The 15,247-nt window shown below is 46.2% G+C and overlaps 1 protein-coding gene across 3 annotated transcripts in view; it reads right to left on the minus strand.

The window, feature by feature from the left end:
* The window catches only part of LOC117705706 (aldehyde oxidase 2), an 86,141-nt gene that overhangs the window by 59,250 nt on the left and 11,644 nt on the right, over positions 1–15,247 (minus strand). For all 3 annotated transcript variants that reach the window (XR_013109522.1, XM_076931869.1, XM_076931868.1), the window contains exons 7-13: positions 15,100–15,183; positions 12,694–12,774; positions 10,455–10,599; positions 9,062–9,154; positions 4,700–4,851; positions 3,830–3,923; positions 562–671 (exon numbers count right to left, since the gene is read on the minus strand). Coding sequence is in view for 2 of the 3 variants with exons in the window: in XM_076931869.1 (XP_076787984.1) it covers positions 562–671; positions 3,830–3,923; positions 4,700–4,851; positions 9,062–9,154; positions 10,455–10,599; positions 12,694–12,774; positions 15,100–15,183 (759 nt within the window). In the remaining variant the exon portion in view is untranslated. The remainder of the gene's footprint in view (positions 1–561; positions 672–3,829; positions 3,924–4,699; positions 4,852–9,061; positions 9,155–10,454; positions 10,600–12,693; positions 12,775–15,099; positions 15,184–15,247) is intronic.

Below are 15,247 nucleotides of genomic sequence, written 5' to 3' on the forward strand. Positions count from 1 at the left end.
TGTGTGTGCGTGTGTGTGTGTGTGTGTGTGTGTGTGTGTAAAAGATGTGCTTATTTTAGAGTCAAGCACAGCTTTTGGGAAGAGGCCTCTGGAACAGAGAGGGCAGAAGGCCACCTCCATAGCTAGCTGGGTGGCCACATCAACTTTGGTATCCTGGGCCAGAGAACATCTGGATGCCTTGTGTTTCTATGAGCTGTAGGGTTTGGCAGTGATTTGGGGCTGGGAAAGCCAAGTCTAGGCCTCCAGCTTCCTGTGTGCCAGGTAGAGAAGCTGCATCTGCAGCCCGAGAGTCTTCACCCATGGAAACAAGTGGGCTTAGGAGCATGACCACAGGCCTTCTGCAGGCCACGCCCCACAGCTGCAACAACAATCAAAACCCACATCCCAGCACCACTTGCTCAGGGCAGTCCCAGAGGCTTATTGTTGAACCAGATTGCAGTGGGTCAGGAAACAGGTTTGGGGACATGGTTACTTTCCTTCCACCTGTCTGCAGATGGCGGAGATGACTTCACTATGGACGACAGGGAGAAACAACTTCAAGGCAACCAGCTGGGCTCTTACCTTCTGAGAGTGGGGGATATAAACAGACCCCAGAATCTCCTCTGGCTTCAGGTCTGCACTTGCCAACCCAGCAAGAAAATGTCCATTGAGAGGAATCTGCCGCAGGCCTTCTGTGGAAGGAAATGTCATTTCTCTACAACCATGAGAAGAGCAAGCCTGATCCGCACTTTCAGAGGCTGGCTGCCAGAGGAGAAGGCATACATCTTCTGTTCACAGAGACTGATGCCGAGGTTCCAGTCTGTGACACTTTCCCTACACTGTGCATGACATTTGTTTTCCTGTCAACGCTCACGCCATACTAACCACCCCTGTGGGTTTTCATGCTTCAGCCGAGGATGGCTGACTAAATGAACCATGAATTGAGGGTCAAGGCCGAGGTGTAACTTATGCTAACATTGGGTTTACTTTCACTGCTAGTGGAGTTATCTGCTTTTCACACTTGCCGCAGTTTTGTGTTCCTGATGCAAACACACTTTTAAACAGCTTGTCAAATCTCCCTTGGGCTCAGCTATCACTTCTTGGGACCAGAGCACTAGCCTCTGGCTTTAAAATATGGTTTGCACTTTTTAAGGGATAGGACAGCTGTTCTCAACCTGTCCTAAGACCATCGGAAAATACAGATATTTACATTATGATTCATAACTGTAGCAGAATTACAGTTATGATGTAGCAATGAAAATAATTTTATGGTTGGGGGCGGTCACCACAACATGAGGAGGGTTGCAAGGCTGAGAGCCACTGTAGGATATGTCCCGAGGAGGTCAAACTACAGCCCAGGGATGGCATGAGTTTTGTGCTGGTTGGAATGCTGGCATAGTTGTAATTGGATGGGAAATCCCAAAGTCCCTGCTGGTCACTGCCTACCTGTCTTGCTTCTAAGTCCGTGAGCTGAGATCCTGCCTTCTCTGGAGTGATGGAGGTCTGCGCTAGCTTTGGTACAGTGTGGAAAGTAGAAACCATAAGTCAAAGGTAACTACAAATACCCAGTAGAACATTGCTACTATCACGATAACAGAAGGCCCTGGGAAGGAACCTCTTCATCTTTGTATCAGAGCCTTGGCTTCTTGACTGTTTTGCCGGTTATATTGGGGTCATCCCAAACTACAGGCCTGGTGTCCTCAGAGAGGAGCCCGGCTCAGTCAGCACACTTAACCTTTAATGGCCTCCCTCCTAATAGGCTTCATGCAAAAGCAATCAGAGAGTAGGGCCTGAGCACTTTTCCTCAGCCCCTAAGTCTCTCCTCACCACCTCTGAGCTCTAAGCAGTGAGTGGCAGCATTAAACATCTCAGGGATCCTGGAAGTCCACAGGGGCAGAGGCTGTGGCTGCTTCCTCTGTATCCCTGTGCCTGGGAGGCGGCAGTGAGTGGAGATTGGCTGAAGGAGTGGGAGGGACAGAGGACAAAGTATTGGATGGGTAGTCAGGTAGTCAGTGAGGAAAGCATTTTAGAGCTGGAAGCCCTGGAGACAGGACAGGATGATCTGGGGAGGTGAATGAAAGCCAGGCGGACAGTGGTTCACATCTGATAAGGTCTGAGCCCCAGTCTCTCAAAAGTTAGGGCCAGAACAATGGCTTAGGGGGAAAAGGCACTTGCAGTTAAGTCTGATGACATTTGTACACTGTGATATTCAAACACACACACACACACACACACACACACACACACACACACACACACAAGGTACAATACATTAAAAAAAACACTCTCATTTAGCTCATGGGATTTAATAGGGATTGTAACAATATGAAGTGATAGCTGGGTGACCTGTGGTAGAACACTTTCATAACATGCCTGAAGCCCTAGCCTGAGATGGACCCTTGGCATGAGATTGGGGGGCTAGTAGACTCAGATTGAAGGAGGCAGGCAGGAGCTTTGCTCTCTTAGGCCAAAGGAAGACATTCCACACCCCACCCATCCTTATTCATTCATTTATTTATTTATTTAGAGACAAGGTCTCTTTAGTAGTCCTGGAAGTTACTATGTAGACCAGGCTGGCCTCGGATTCACAGAGATCCTCCTGCCTCTGCTTCTTGAGTGCTGGGATTAAAGGTGTGTGCTATGAAGCCTGGTTTTCACTCTCTCTTTTTTTAAAAGAATCTAATTTTATTTTTAGTCATGTACAGGTGTTTTATGTGGTCATGTGCATGTGAATGTGGGTGGCATTAGAGGCTGGGGACGTCAGATCTCCTGGAATGAGAGTTACAGGTGGTTGTGAGCCACCTGACTCTGGATCTGGGAAGTAAACGCAGGCCCTCAGCAACAGCAGGGCATGCTCGTAACTGCAGATCCATTTCTCCCGCCACATTTGCTTCTCTCTGAAAGACTGGTTTTTATTCTTTGAAATGGTATATAATATATAGTTATATGTCTCTGTGAACATGTGCCGTGAGTGTGGGTGCCCACAGACGCTGGGGTGTTGAGTCCCCCAGGAACTGGAGTTGTAGTTGTGAGCCACCTGATGTGGGTGCCAGGAACTGAACTCCAGTCCTCTGCAAGAGCAGTGTGTGCTCTCCACCTCTGAGCCATCTCTCCAGGACCCTGAAACCTTGCTCTCACGAGAGCCTTTGCACATCATTTCTGGTCAAACAAGAACACGTGAACTAACACATGAGCATATGGTGTGTGTGTGTGTGTGTGTGTGTGTGTGAGCAGAAATCACCTCTGCCCATTGCTACAATACACCTTCCTCATGACAGAAGCTCCCTATGGTAAACTGAGAGCTGGTGACCTAGGCTACTACTTAATGCAGTTCCTTAATGTTGGGCCTTGGACGAGGTAACTCCATTTAACCTGCAACCTTCAATCACATAGCACAGGTAGAGGTCTCCACCTCCAGAGATTTAAATATTAATGAATTATCTAAAGGCCAGGGGCATAGCTAATTAAGTTATTCCCTCCCCTTTTTTCCCTCCCTATAAAATTAGGCTCCCTTGGCCTTTGGTGGGGGAAGCGCGTACCACCTACATCCATTTACCATGCCATGAACAATAAAAGCTTTGGAAAACCGGACTCCACATGTCGCCTGATCTGCCTGATCTGCCACCGCCAGCTTCCCAGCCTTTGGAAACTTGAGCCACCCACTGCCAGCCCGTGGCGGCTGTACCAATGTGGGACCCTCCGCTGGTGGTGTGGGAAGCTGCCCGGGACCCTGATGCCAGACCGCCGTGGGATCAGGCAGCCAGACTCCCTCTTCCCCCCGCCTGCAAAATTTCTTCCCCACACCTTAACAGAAATTTAAAAATGTAATTAAAAACAAAAGACAGCTTACCTTCTGACAGCAGATTGAGTGTGGTGTTGCCCACAGAGAGGATAGGATTCAGGTCCGAGTAGTAATGTCTGCTCATAACATGTCCACCTAAGGACTAGAGTGAGAGCGACATCTTGGTTACTGTCTCAGGTCAGGACACTTGCTTGCGATCCTCTCAGGGTCTCGAAAGGGTCAAGAGGAGTCTTGGCCAGTTCTGTCCTCAGGGGTTCATGGATGTTGGGAGGCATCTCTTATGCTCACTTTGACTGACCCTATTTCTCCGTTAGATGTACTTCCAACCCCCAAACTCATATGTCACCCTCTCCTTGACAGCCTCTAGCGAGTTCCATCTAGTTCCGTCATTTGGAACCACTTGTGAGTTTTCAAAGAGCCAATGACATCTGCCGACTCCCCAGGGTCTAAGGATCTCTTCTCCGACACTGCCCAACGGATGTCGGAGAGCGGCATGTGTGTGTGTGTGTGTGTGTGTGTGTGTGTGTGTATGTATGTGTGCTCGGAGAACCTCATGACAGTGATTCTCCAGCTGTGGTTTGAATAGTACAAAGTCAAAGGCCGGCCATCTTTCTGTAGGCACTATACTTCTGTTAACGAAGCCTAAGGTTAAATCAGTCTTTTTGACAAGTTTGTCAAGAAATTAGCCAAACCATCATGGTCTTTGTGACCCATGTTCCTGCTTAGCTGCTGTGTTCAATCTCGTCTGAAGAATTTTTAGAATTTTCCTGAAGGTTTTACTAATATCATTTATTGATTTAAAAGTCTTTGTTAATTGGTCTGTCATTTCAACCCATCGAGACCTTTCGGCTTATCCTGATGTCTCAATGATGAGAATCAAGTGTGTGCCCACCCTGAGACTGACAGCTGGAGACCTACCGCCATGTTCCGGATCTGCTGTCCCGCCAGGCTCCTGAGGTGTTTCAGGAGAGCTTGGTAGGTTTGAGTTTTCTCCTCTGGGAGTTCAGAGATGCTCTCAGCCAAGATGTCCTTCACCTGATCCAGGCTGCAGCAGGCACCTATGGTCAGTCCTGGAAAAGCAGGTTGTTTTTGTTGGCATGGTAGGTGCAGAGCTGGCATCACTACACTAGGGTCTCACTTAACATTTGGTTAGTGTGTTGACTGCCATTGTGGCTGCTCAGAGGGTCACCGGGAGCTCCCATATCAGCTAGATCAGTCTCTGGGAACTGGGCTTTCTGTGTGTATGTGTATGTGTATGTGTATGTGTATGTGTATGTGTATGTGTATGTGTATGTGTATGTGTGACTGTGTGTGTGTATACAATCATGGTTGGCAATCCTGTTTTTTTTTTGTTGTTGTTGTTTAAGATTTATTTATTTATTTATTTTATATAGGAATACACTGTAGCCATCTTTAGACACACCAGAAGAGGGCATCAGATCCCATTACAGATAATTGAGAGCCACCATGTAGTTGCTGGGAATTGAACTCAGGACCTTTGGAAGAGCAGACAGTGCTCTTAATCTCTGAGCCATCTCTCCAGTCCCCTCTGATGTTGTTTTTGAGCCAAAGTCTTTCACTGGTTCAGAGATTGTAGATTGGATTGGGCTCATGAGTCTCAGGAGTCTGCCTGTCTCCATTTCCCTAATATTATGATTACAGCGTGTCCTACCTTGCCCAGATATTTTATGTGGATTCTGGGGATCAAACTTAGGGCTTTATGCTTTGCAAGACCCAGAAAGCTGATCCAGTTTCCCCAGCCCTGGCTATAAAATGTTTAAAAGGCTCCATGGTGATCTGGCTCCTTTGTAGCTATGGATGGGACCCTATGACCACACTCATCTTTGGACAAGTGTGAAGAAATAGAGATAGGAGAGAAGAAGTGTTGGGAACAGCATGCCAGTGGTAGACCCTGCTAGAACGCCCACAATCCTTCTGAGCGTCCATGATTACTATGTGGTTAAGGAGAATAATTCTTGATAACATTATCACAACAGCAGAGGTCATCTGAATCTCAGGGTCTAAAATCAACAATTATTTTTTGGAAGGAAAGAGCTTTTATGCAAACTTGAAGGACAAAAATGAATGCCCCCCCCCCCCCCCCCGGCTTTATAGTTCTCACAGGGTTTATGGTGATGCCAATTTGAATCTGACATGGCACCACCACACTAAGAGTCCCCTAGAGGAACTGCTCCTGATGATTCTTAGAGACAAACATGTGAACGATCAACCCAAGCAATGAACAAACCAAGCTTCTATTTACTTGTCAAGAAATGAAATGGGCTGTGTGTCCTCTCCATGTAAATCACCCCCACTTGGTGTGAACTTTTAGTATATTCTGATTTGAAAACATTTCTTAATATCATAGCTCAGGAATTTAGGCCAAGATGACCCAAACAAGAATCAACTCAGTCACATTTTCACTACAGATTTTCCAACTCTGAAAATCATAACCTTCATGAATCGGTCCACGAGGGACACTGGCCAATCAAAACAAACCTATCTCAAGGGAGCAGTTGCCTCGGGCTTCTTATTGGTTGGTGGTGTTGGATGTGAGGAAGTTAGGGGGTCATGGGAAGGGGTGAAGGGAGCCATGGGTGAGCACCCAGGAGGAGAGGGACAGTGCTACTTGCCAACTGGCCAGAATTCAATCAACATTTTGACAACTGTTGGAGTTAAACTTGTGAGGATTGGCAGGGCGTGAGTAAGAATGTCAGTGTTTCTCCGCAGTAGGACGAAAGGGCTCAGATCAATATAGGACAGTATGTGGCCACCCCAACCACCCGGAGTTGACCTTTTAAAAGAAACCCTTCACCTCTCTCAAGTTTACATAATGAAATCTTAGCACACAGGGTCTGAGTTGAGCTCCCTTGCAGGCTTGGATAATAACTGCGGTAAGTCTGATTTTTAGCAGGTTTCAGGCTGGACTTTGAATTTTCTCTTGTTGATTCATCTTTGAGAGTATTCAACCCTCCCACATAGCTATATTTTATCAATATTAAATGTTCTTGGCACAACACATTCTATGTCTTTGCCAACACACCCCATTACCCGCCCTGTCCCCGAGGCTTCACTCACCTCAGCTAACTTCCCAGATGGAGAAGACCAGCAGCTCTTTATAATCCATGTGCCAAGAAAATCTCACCCCAAATCTGTAACTAAATAGTCCCTCCTTTTCAGAATGTCAGCCTGGAGTCCTTGACTGACTGTCTCAGCATCTCATAAAAGATAATTCTTGTGAGATCTGGTCTCGTCTCAGAACCCCTACCTATGGCCTGTTGATTCCTTATCCCCATGGGTTCTATTGAAATTTACTGTTCACTTCTGTAAAAACTCTGGCCTTAGTCAGATAGAATTGCACATACCTGTAACTCGAGCACTTGGGAGGCTGAGACATGGTTATTTTGGGCAAGCCTGGGTTATCTAAGGAAATAGTACCTCTAAAACAAAATAAATAAACCAGACCAGACCAGACCAGACCAGACCAGACCAGACCAGACCAAACCAAACCAAATAGTCTTTCCAACAACAAACTAAAACTCAAACCCAAGGCTGGAGAGATGGCTCAGTGGTTACAGGCTGCTCTTCCAGAGGATCCAGGTTCAATTCGCAGCACCCACATGGCAGCTCATAACTGTCTGTACCTCCAATTCCAGGGATCTTGTACCCTCACACAGGCATGCATGTAGGCAAAACACCAACGCACATGAAATAAAATTGAAAACAAACACTCAAACCTCAAATCCCTGTCGTATCTTTGCAGGGGCCTAATAAAGCTAACCTTGTTCCCTGTCAAACGATTCATTGTCTCTGAGAAGACCCTGGTCCTCTTTAGGGACAAAACCAGACACAACATCTTACAAATACCTACTGCTGTTACTTAAGTTAGAAGCTTTAGACAAAGACCAGAGTGGCTCATCCCTGTTTCTTTTGGCTTCTTGTTGTTTTTTGTGTTTGAGACAGTCTCTTGTAGCCAAGGCTGGCCTTGAATTCTGATTCTTCCTCCCCCTTCTTCCAAGTGTTGGGATTCCAGGCACAAGGCCTGGAGCCACCGCACAATGCTACTGCCTCTGGTTTTGACACAGATAACAACAGCAACAACAAAAACCAACCAAACAAAAACCCCACACAACTCAACCCTCTGGTGGGGCTCCAAATGCCGGCTCTCTGCTCTATATCTCTGTCCCCACAAGAGTTCAAACACTGACCAAGGCCAGACAGACCATCTGGGCCTTTGTTCTAGTGTCTCCATTGTTCACATTACCGCCTCAGTGTTTTTTTATATGATTTTTGTCTCTGGTCACAAAACTTGTTTTGCCTTCTGATGGACTCTGAAAGGTCTCCAACTTGTTTTGATTCTCGGGGTTTTAAGCTTTAACTCTATGCCTCGTGGGCCCATCAGCAGTGACCCTGGGACACTTAATAGTAATGACTTTGAAAGAAAACTAGACTGAGCCAATCATAAATATGATATGAACAAATGCGCAGCTGAAAGAGACCTTTACATCAAAAGCGGGATTACCGTAGAGATATGACTCCAGCTGCTGTGAGCACAGCTGGTTCCAGTTCACCCTAGTGGAGCTCACACTCCTGGCCACAGGAAGTTTCCTGAAGGCCACTAGAGGGCGCTCACGCCTTAGCTTTAAGTGAGTCATTGGCCACACATCGCACAGACTTCAGAGCCTGGCTGGCTTCCTTTGGCTGAGGGACCAAGCTGGGCAGGTAATGTGAAAAGGCAGTGGGGCTTCTGAGCTGTGAGCAGGTAACCTTGTAACCTGAAGCCCTCGGGCGAGCACATTTACTTTTTGCACCGCAGGTTCTTCATCTACAGAAGAAAGATTGGGTTATGTTGAGGATTTTGAATGTGCCACGAAAGGCCCTTTTGGGGCCCCATATAATGGTCCCAGAAACAGGAGGACTGAGGAAAAGCGACCCTTTCCTACTGAGTGACCTATTTTCATTACTTATTTTATTTAAAATTTGAAGAGTCAATACTGATACTCGGTATCAGAGAAAAGTTGGGAAGGCTAGCTAGTGCTTGCCCAAAGAGTATGCAGGGTCTCTGGCTTTGGTCATGAGGTTTGCAGTGGAGACACACTTTCATTTCAGAGAAACAATGCTGTGTGAGCCGGGCCTGATAAGATAGGTGTGTGTGTGTGTGTGTGTGTGTGTGATCCTGATAAGATAGATAGATGCCCAAGGATCTTCTGATGAATTCGACAGGTGTGGGTTAGCGCAAGGGTCAGTCATTCATATCTTTCTAAAAGGGCTGGAACTCACCGCCACTGGTTTTAGTCACCATTCTTAGATCAGGAATTCTAGCAGGAGACAGGAGAACTGGGTAAAAGTGTCCTTGAGACTTCATGGCTGGTCCTGAAGGGGAAAAAAAATGCATTTTAGAGAGAAAATGCCTTTTCTTTTACATTGACAATTTCTCATAAAAACATTCAGATATAAAGCTTAAACTTTGATCATAAATATGTATGGAAGTGAAAGCAATGACCATCTGCCCCTCTGCCCAATGTATGCATTCGCCAACTTACACTCCTGCTACGTTGACCAATAGAAAATAAAACTGTGGGAGGTTCTTCAAACTCTCTTCCACGTAGGACCTGGAGATACTTCCAAGAATGTTTGTGGCTGGGAGTGGCGGTGCATGCCTTTGATCTCAGCACTCAGGAGCAGAGCCAGGTGAGTTCAAACTCTGTGAGTTTGAGACCAGGCTGGTCTACATAGTGAGTTCCAGGCTGGTCAAAGTGATACTGAGACCCTGCCTCAAAACAAGCAAACAAAAACCCAAACCAAACCAAAATGGAGAATGCTTGTGTGTCGCAGTGGCAAACATTTGCTGAGCACGTGTAAGCATGGTTCTAGGCTTAATCCACAGCACGGAAAAAAAATATTTATAAAACCCTGGGGACCTGGAAATAGCTGAAGCTGTCTTCCTACGGTAGACTGGAGGGGCATATCTTTCCAGAACCCGGGTACATGCAAAAAGAGAGGATGAGTTTTAGGTCAAGACTGTTGACTGAAAAACACAAATTTCAGAGTACTAGTTTCTGTGCAGTACGTACACAGTTCACTGACACATTGTTTGGGAATTCAAATGTGTGTGGTAATCATAAAAACAAGGAAGAGACTGACCAATGGACCGTCGCAGTTCAGCTGAGGGATGCCATCAGGAGGGAAGGGAGGGAGGAGCAATGTGTGTGCCTCTCCCTTTATCTCAGAAGGCCAGTGGTTAGAACACCAGTTACAAGTTTGTTGGGGGAATGCTGGGCATCAAACCCAGAGCTTGGACAGGCTACGCTAGCATTCTACTTCTGGACTGTGTGTATGTGTGAAGCAAAGTTATCAACATGGATGTGGGTAATCAGTAGGTACGTTTGTTAATACATCCACAGATATTGTATAACATTCTCTATGTCTACTCAATATTTAACTGTAGCAAAATAACAAGAGACAAGATGAATTCAAACATTAAAACAAAACTCTCTCATATCATTCCCAGTCATCCTGAATACTTCTAGAGTATATGTCCACCACTTTGGAGGTCACTGAATTTACTAGATAGGTGAATATTTCATCTCTAAGCAGCAGATTGGGAATGGAGCAGGGGCCAGGAAGTTCAACCAGGCACCAACAATGGAATAAGCAGACTATTACCACTTACCCAGACCTGTGTTCCCAGAGATGAGAGGGGCTTCAGGGTACTTGGCTTTCAGCACCAAGAGTTCTTGGAGGGTTCCTGGGGCAATCCAGGTAATTCTCTCTCCATAGAAGGTTAGGGTTTGCTTCTCTGGGTTCTCAGCCATCCTCTGAGGGCAAAGGATAGGACATGTACCTGTGTGAGTACCAGTCACTCTGGGTCACACCAGACTCTGGGTAGGTTGTATCCCTCTAGGAAGATTTCAGAGTTCTAGGGGCCATGTACCCAGAAAGACATTCACTATGTCCAAAGCCTGAATTCCTGTAAATAGGTGGTCTTTTGGGAATAAGTGATCCTATAAGCCAGCACCTGCTATTGACTACCTAGCCTGGGATAATTTAGCATTAATTCAATTTCATGGCTTTAATATCACAGTTATTTTAATGACCCTAAATTAATATTGTCAGTCTGAATTTCTAATGTTCAAGTCAACTCTCAGTGAGTTCTTGATGTCTGTCACGTCTTAGATGTGTCAGGGACACCTCACATTTAATTTGTCCCAAACTGAGCTTCTCATAGCCTCTCTCAGCCCTTGAAAAGGAACCTCAAAGGTAAGACAACTTGCCCCTCAGGAGGTTTTTCCATCTTGGTAACTGGTACCCTCTGGCTCCACATAACACTGGAGTCAGGCTTGGCTCTGTCACATGACATCACATTCAGCAGCAAGCATACCCAGAATCCACTTGGTCCTTACCACCTGCCCGAGAGGTCTAGCCACTGACTTTTGGGATGGTGTTAATCCCCGCACTGAACACGCTGCCTCTTTTCTGCCTTTCCCCAAGCTTTAGGAGGTTCTTGGCTCAGCCTCAGGCTGCATCCTAACATGATGTCAGAAGGAGCTTGACCCTCTTCTGTGTGACCTCCATTATAGTGGCTTTTCATATACAGAAGGGAAATCTAAGCAATGTTAAATGTAGCATGGCCTGCCCAGATGGCTTCTGACCTTCCTTCTTTACTGTGTTCTGTCCAGGCTGGTTCAGCCCGTCCGGATTAGGCCAGCTGTTGTCTTGCCTCTAGCAAGTTCACACTCACTGTTCCCATGGCCTCAATGCTTATTCCAGAACACCTCCCCATGGTGGACTCCATTCTTCTAGAATTTCTTCAAACATTACCTCCTCAGAGGCATCTTCTCTGGACACAGCACTGAAGATTACGACCACCTGTGTTCTAGCCTTGTTTCTGCTTGGTGATTTTTTTTTTTTCCTTAGCTCTGGCTGTCCCGGAACTTACTATGTAGACCGGGCTAGCCTTGAACGCACAAAAAGTGTGACTGCCTCTGCCTCCTGAGTGCTTAGGTTAATGGCACTATGCCCAGTTTACACATTCGTCTATTATTTTGCATACCATCCTTTCTTACAGATTACAGGCTCCCCTAAAGCAGTGTCTTACTGTATAGTTAGTACTTATATAACTGAATAGTTAGTTTTTGAATGAGTATATTCTTTTATATTTTTTTTTTGGTTGTGAGCCTAGCTTTTAACAGCTGAGCCATCTCTCCATCCCAAATAAATGTATTCTCATTTAAAATATTCAAAATATTTTCTTCCCCCAGAAAAGGGGGCTGGACATGTGCTGCTTTTGGCAGAGGACCTAAGTTTGGGTCTTAGCACCCAGGTTGTGTGGCTCATAATTGCCTGCTATGCCAGTTCCAGGGATCCGACACCTCTGCCTCCCATGGGCACACGGGCACATGGGCACACTCAGGTGTACACACCCACATACACATCATTGAAATGAGAAATAAATATTTAATAAAAGAGGGAAAAGGATTTTATAGAAGGGGCATGAGATGCCTGAGAAGGAGCCTTCACTATGCTTATGGAGGAGGGGTGGAGCAGGGCACCCCTGTTTCTGTCAGTCAAGAAACTTTCCCCAAAGCAAGGGGCAGAGGAGGGAAGAGACAGATGTCTCTTACAGTCGCTGCAGTGGAGTTCCTGGGAAAACATAGGAGTGTTCAGCGAAGCCGAATGGCGGCCTGGACAGTCAACAGGGACACTTTCCAGATCACACTGACGAAAGGAATGGCGGGCTTGTGTTTTAAAAAGCCCAAGGCCAGCCTATTTCATGGGAGGAAGTAGGTTTCTGGATCCCAACCAACACTTCTCCCACTTGACATGTCACCCAAAGGATATGGTAGATTTATAAAAATTGGGTTCATAACTGGAGACTTAAACAAGCACATAAAATACCTGTGTTGTCTTACCAGGAGTTCTGGGGGAAATATGAGCTCCTGGGTCGGGTCCAAGGGCTGGAATTCATCTTTCACAAAGAGCTCCGTGCAAATCTTTATAAAAGGAAGAAGCAGATGGCTGTGTCAGCTCAGCTCAATTGGAAAGAGCCCTGGAGTTCTTTAAGGAATGAGGCAGGATGCACGCAGTGTGTCTCTCATTCTCCCTGTACAGGGAACTCACTCTAACCCAGTCACTTAAAATAGGGATGTGATTGCCAGAGAGCGGCCGATTGCCACTAACAGGGTTCCAGAGGAAAGAGTGTCATCGAGTCCTATAAAGAGCATCCTGGGAGATGCCAAGATGTCTTGTGAAAGTGCACAGATGTTAAAGAGGTTTCGGGAACCTCCACTGTGCTCACTATCTCCTCCTTTGCCAACTACGGTCAACAATCTAGAGCTCTGGGGGAGTCCCATAGTTGGGAAAATGACTCTCAACATATCTCTCTGTGGAAACACTCAACATATCTTTCTGTGGAAACACTCAACATATCTTTCCGTGGAAACACATACTTGTCATGACTGTTTACTGAAGGCTCTTACACATGTTAGTCTTATTTCATCTCCATGATTGTATTAAAAAAAAGGTTATAATCTGAATTTTGCCCACCAGGAAAGGAAAGCAGAGCAGAAACAGACCCAACTGTCCTCCTGTCTGACTCACGACTGCTTCAGCTTTTAACTCATCACAGTCACTCTCTCACTGCTAGGACAGATACCCGAGGACACAGGAGAACTGAGCTGTGGGGTGTGGGGTGCAGGCGGGTGCAGGCGTGGAGAGAAAAGAGAATCACAGACATTGGAGGGTTGACAGGTCTAGTTTGCTGTTAACACCCTCCAACCCCACCGACCTTTCCACGGAAAGGTGCTTAACCTTTCCAAAGAGTAAATGAAGATAATGCTTATTTTGGAGGGTGATTGTAATTGTGACGATTAGATGAAATGGCCTGACATTTGTCATCTCCCACTCCCTGTGGTTTTTTTTTTTTTTTTTTTCTATCTCTCTAAGGCCTTGTGAGGTTCCAAAAGAACATGTAGTTATTCTTGTAAAGGCTCCTTGTACCAATGCAGGTTGAGGTATTGCGGGTCAACAGTCGACCAATCGTGTGTGTGTGTGTGTGTGTGTGTGTGTGTGTGTGTGTGTGTGAAGAAGCTTGGGCAGTACTTAGGGCCAAGGATTTAGTTCTAAAACCTAGAAAAAAAGATTTCACCTGAGAATTAAAGTGGCAAACAATGAATCAACGTGCAGAAGTGGAAAGTTCCAAACAGGTTTTAGAGCAAGACACAGTTGTCCAAATGGGAGATGGTCAGAGGGTAAGGGGCGGTCATAGGCAGACACCCGGCCACACATCAGGGACACCCCGGTGAACTGCCGTGTCATTCAGCACTCAGCCTTCTCCAAAGAATTTAACATCCTAGTGTGTGCTACTGTAAGGAAAGGAAGAGGTTTTACTTTATAATTGTGTTTCTCCTTATGAGTAAATACAGAAGCATGTTCTAGCTTAAACACATCCCTTGGTGTTTGCCTTCGTGTTAGTCAAGCGGTACCCAGCACCCAGCAGATGCTCAGCCTGAATGCCCAGATCTTCAAGGTCGGATTGTTTATTCTTCCAAATGTTGATCTGTGAGTCACTAGTCGGGTGTGCAGCTTGCCTTCTCGGGGTAACACCTCTTTATTCCACTGCACACCTTCTTTAGACTAAAGAAAGGGTGTCAGTGGGAGGTGAGTGTGGACAGGTGGGTCTGAAGGGCACAGACACACAGAAAGGACGAGAGGCAGGTTTTTCCCAGGCCCGGCTCTGAGTTCCTTCACAGCGCAGGGGGTGTTAGTTAGGACCTCATTGACCTCTCTATTTGACTCCCGTGAGAACAGGGCAGAGGGACTCTTTGAAAAGGAGTATCTCTCAGATGGTAAAGCCGGAGGCTGGAATGCTGCAGTAGACTTTAAAGTGGTGGCCGGTTGCTTGCCCTTAGCTTCCCAGGTGACAATGTTGTCTCTGTCTCAGCTCAGGGATAGTTTTAGAACTCTGTTTCTAACTATGGAGGTGACCGTCCCTCATGCAGTAGATGCTTTTCTGTTATCTTAGAGGTTTTGGTTTTTCCTTTTGTTCCAACCTTTCTAGTCTGAGGTCTATGAAGGAGAAATCAGATCGTGATCGTTGTACGAGCAACTATGCTCAGTACAAACCTGCCAAGTGCCAGGTTCCTGCAACTGCTTGGGAAGGCTGAGACAAAGCAGGGAGCTGTCCCTCAAATGCGCATGCTCAGCTGCTAGAGCTGGGAGGGCGTTAAGCAACGCATACAGAGAGAGAGAGAGAGAGAGAGAGAGAGAGAGAGAGAGAGAGAGAGAGAGAGAGAGAGAGAACAGATAGAGGGACTCACGTCACTTTTGCTTCCAGATGAGTCACTTTCCTTCTGATCCAAGCAGCACTGTCCTGTTCCTTTCTGCTGACAACCATTTGGCTCCTGAGGACATAAATTGCTATATGTGAACAATACTGTTTATAGGCAAATAAGGATGTGCCCCGAA

Source organism: Arvicanthis niloticus, chromosome 3 (assembly GCF_011762505.2).
Source record: "Arvicanthis niloticus isolate mArvNil1 chromosome 3, mArvNil1.pat.X, whole genome shotgun sequence".
NCBI lineage: Eukaryota > Metazoa > Chordata > Mammalia > Rodentia > Muridae > Arvicanthis > Arvicanthis niloticus.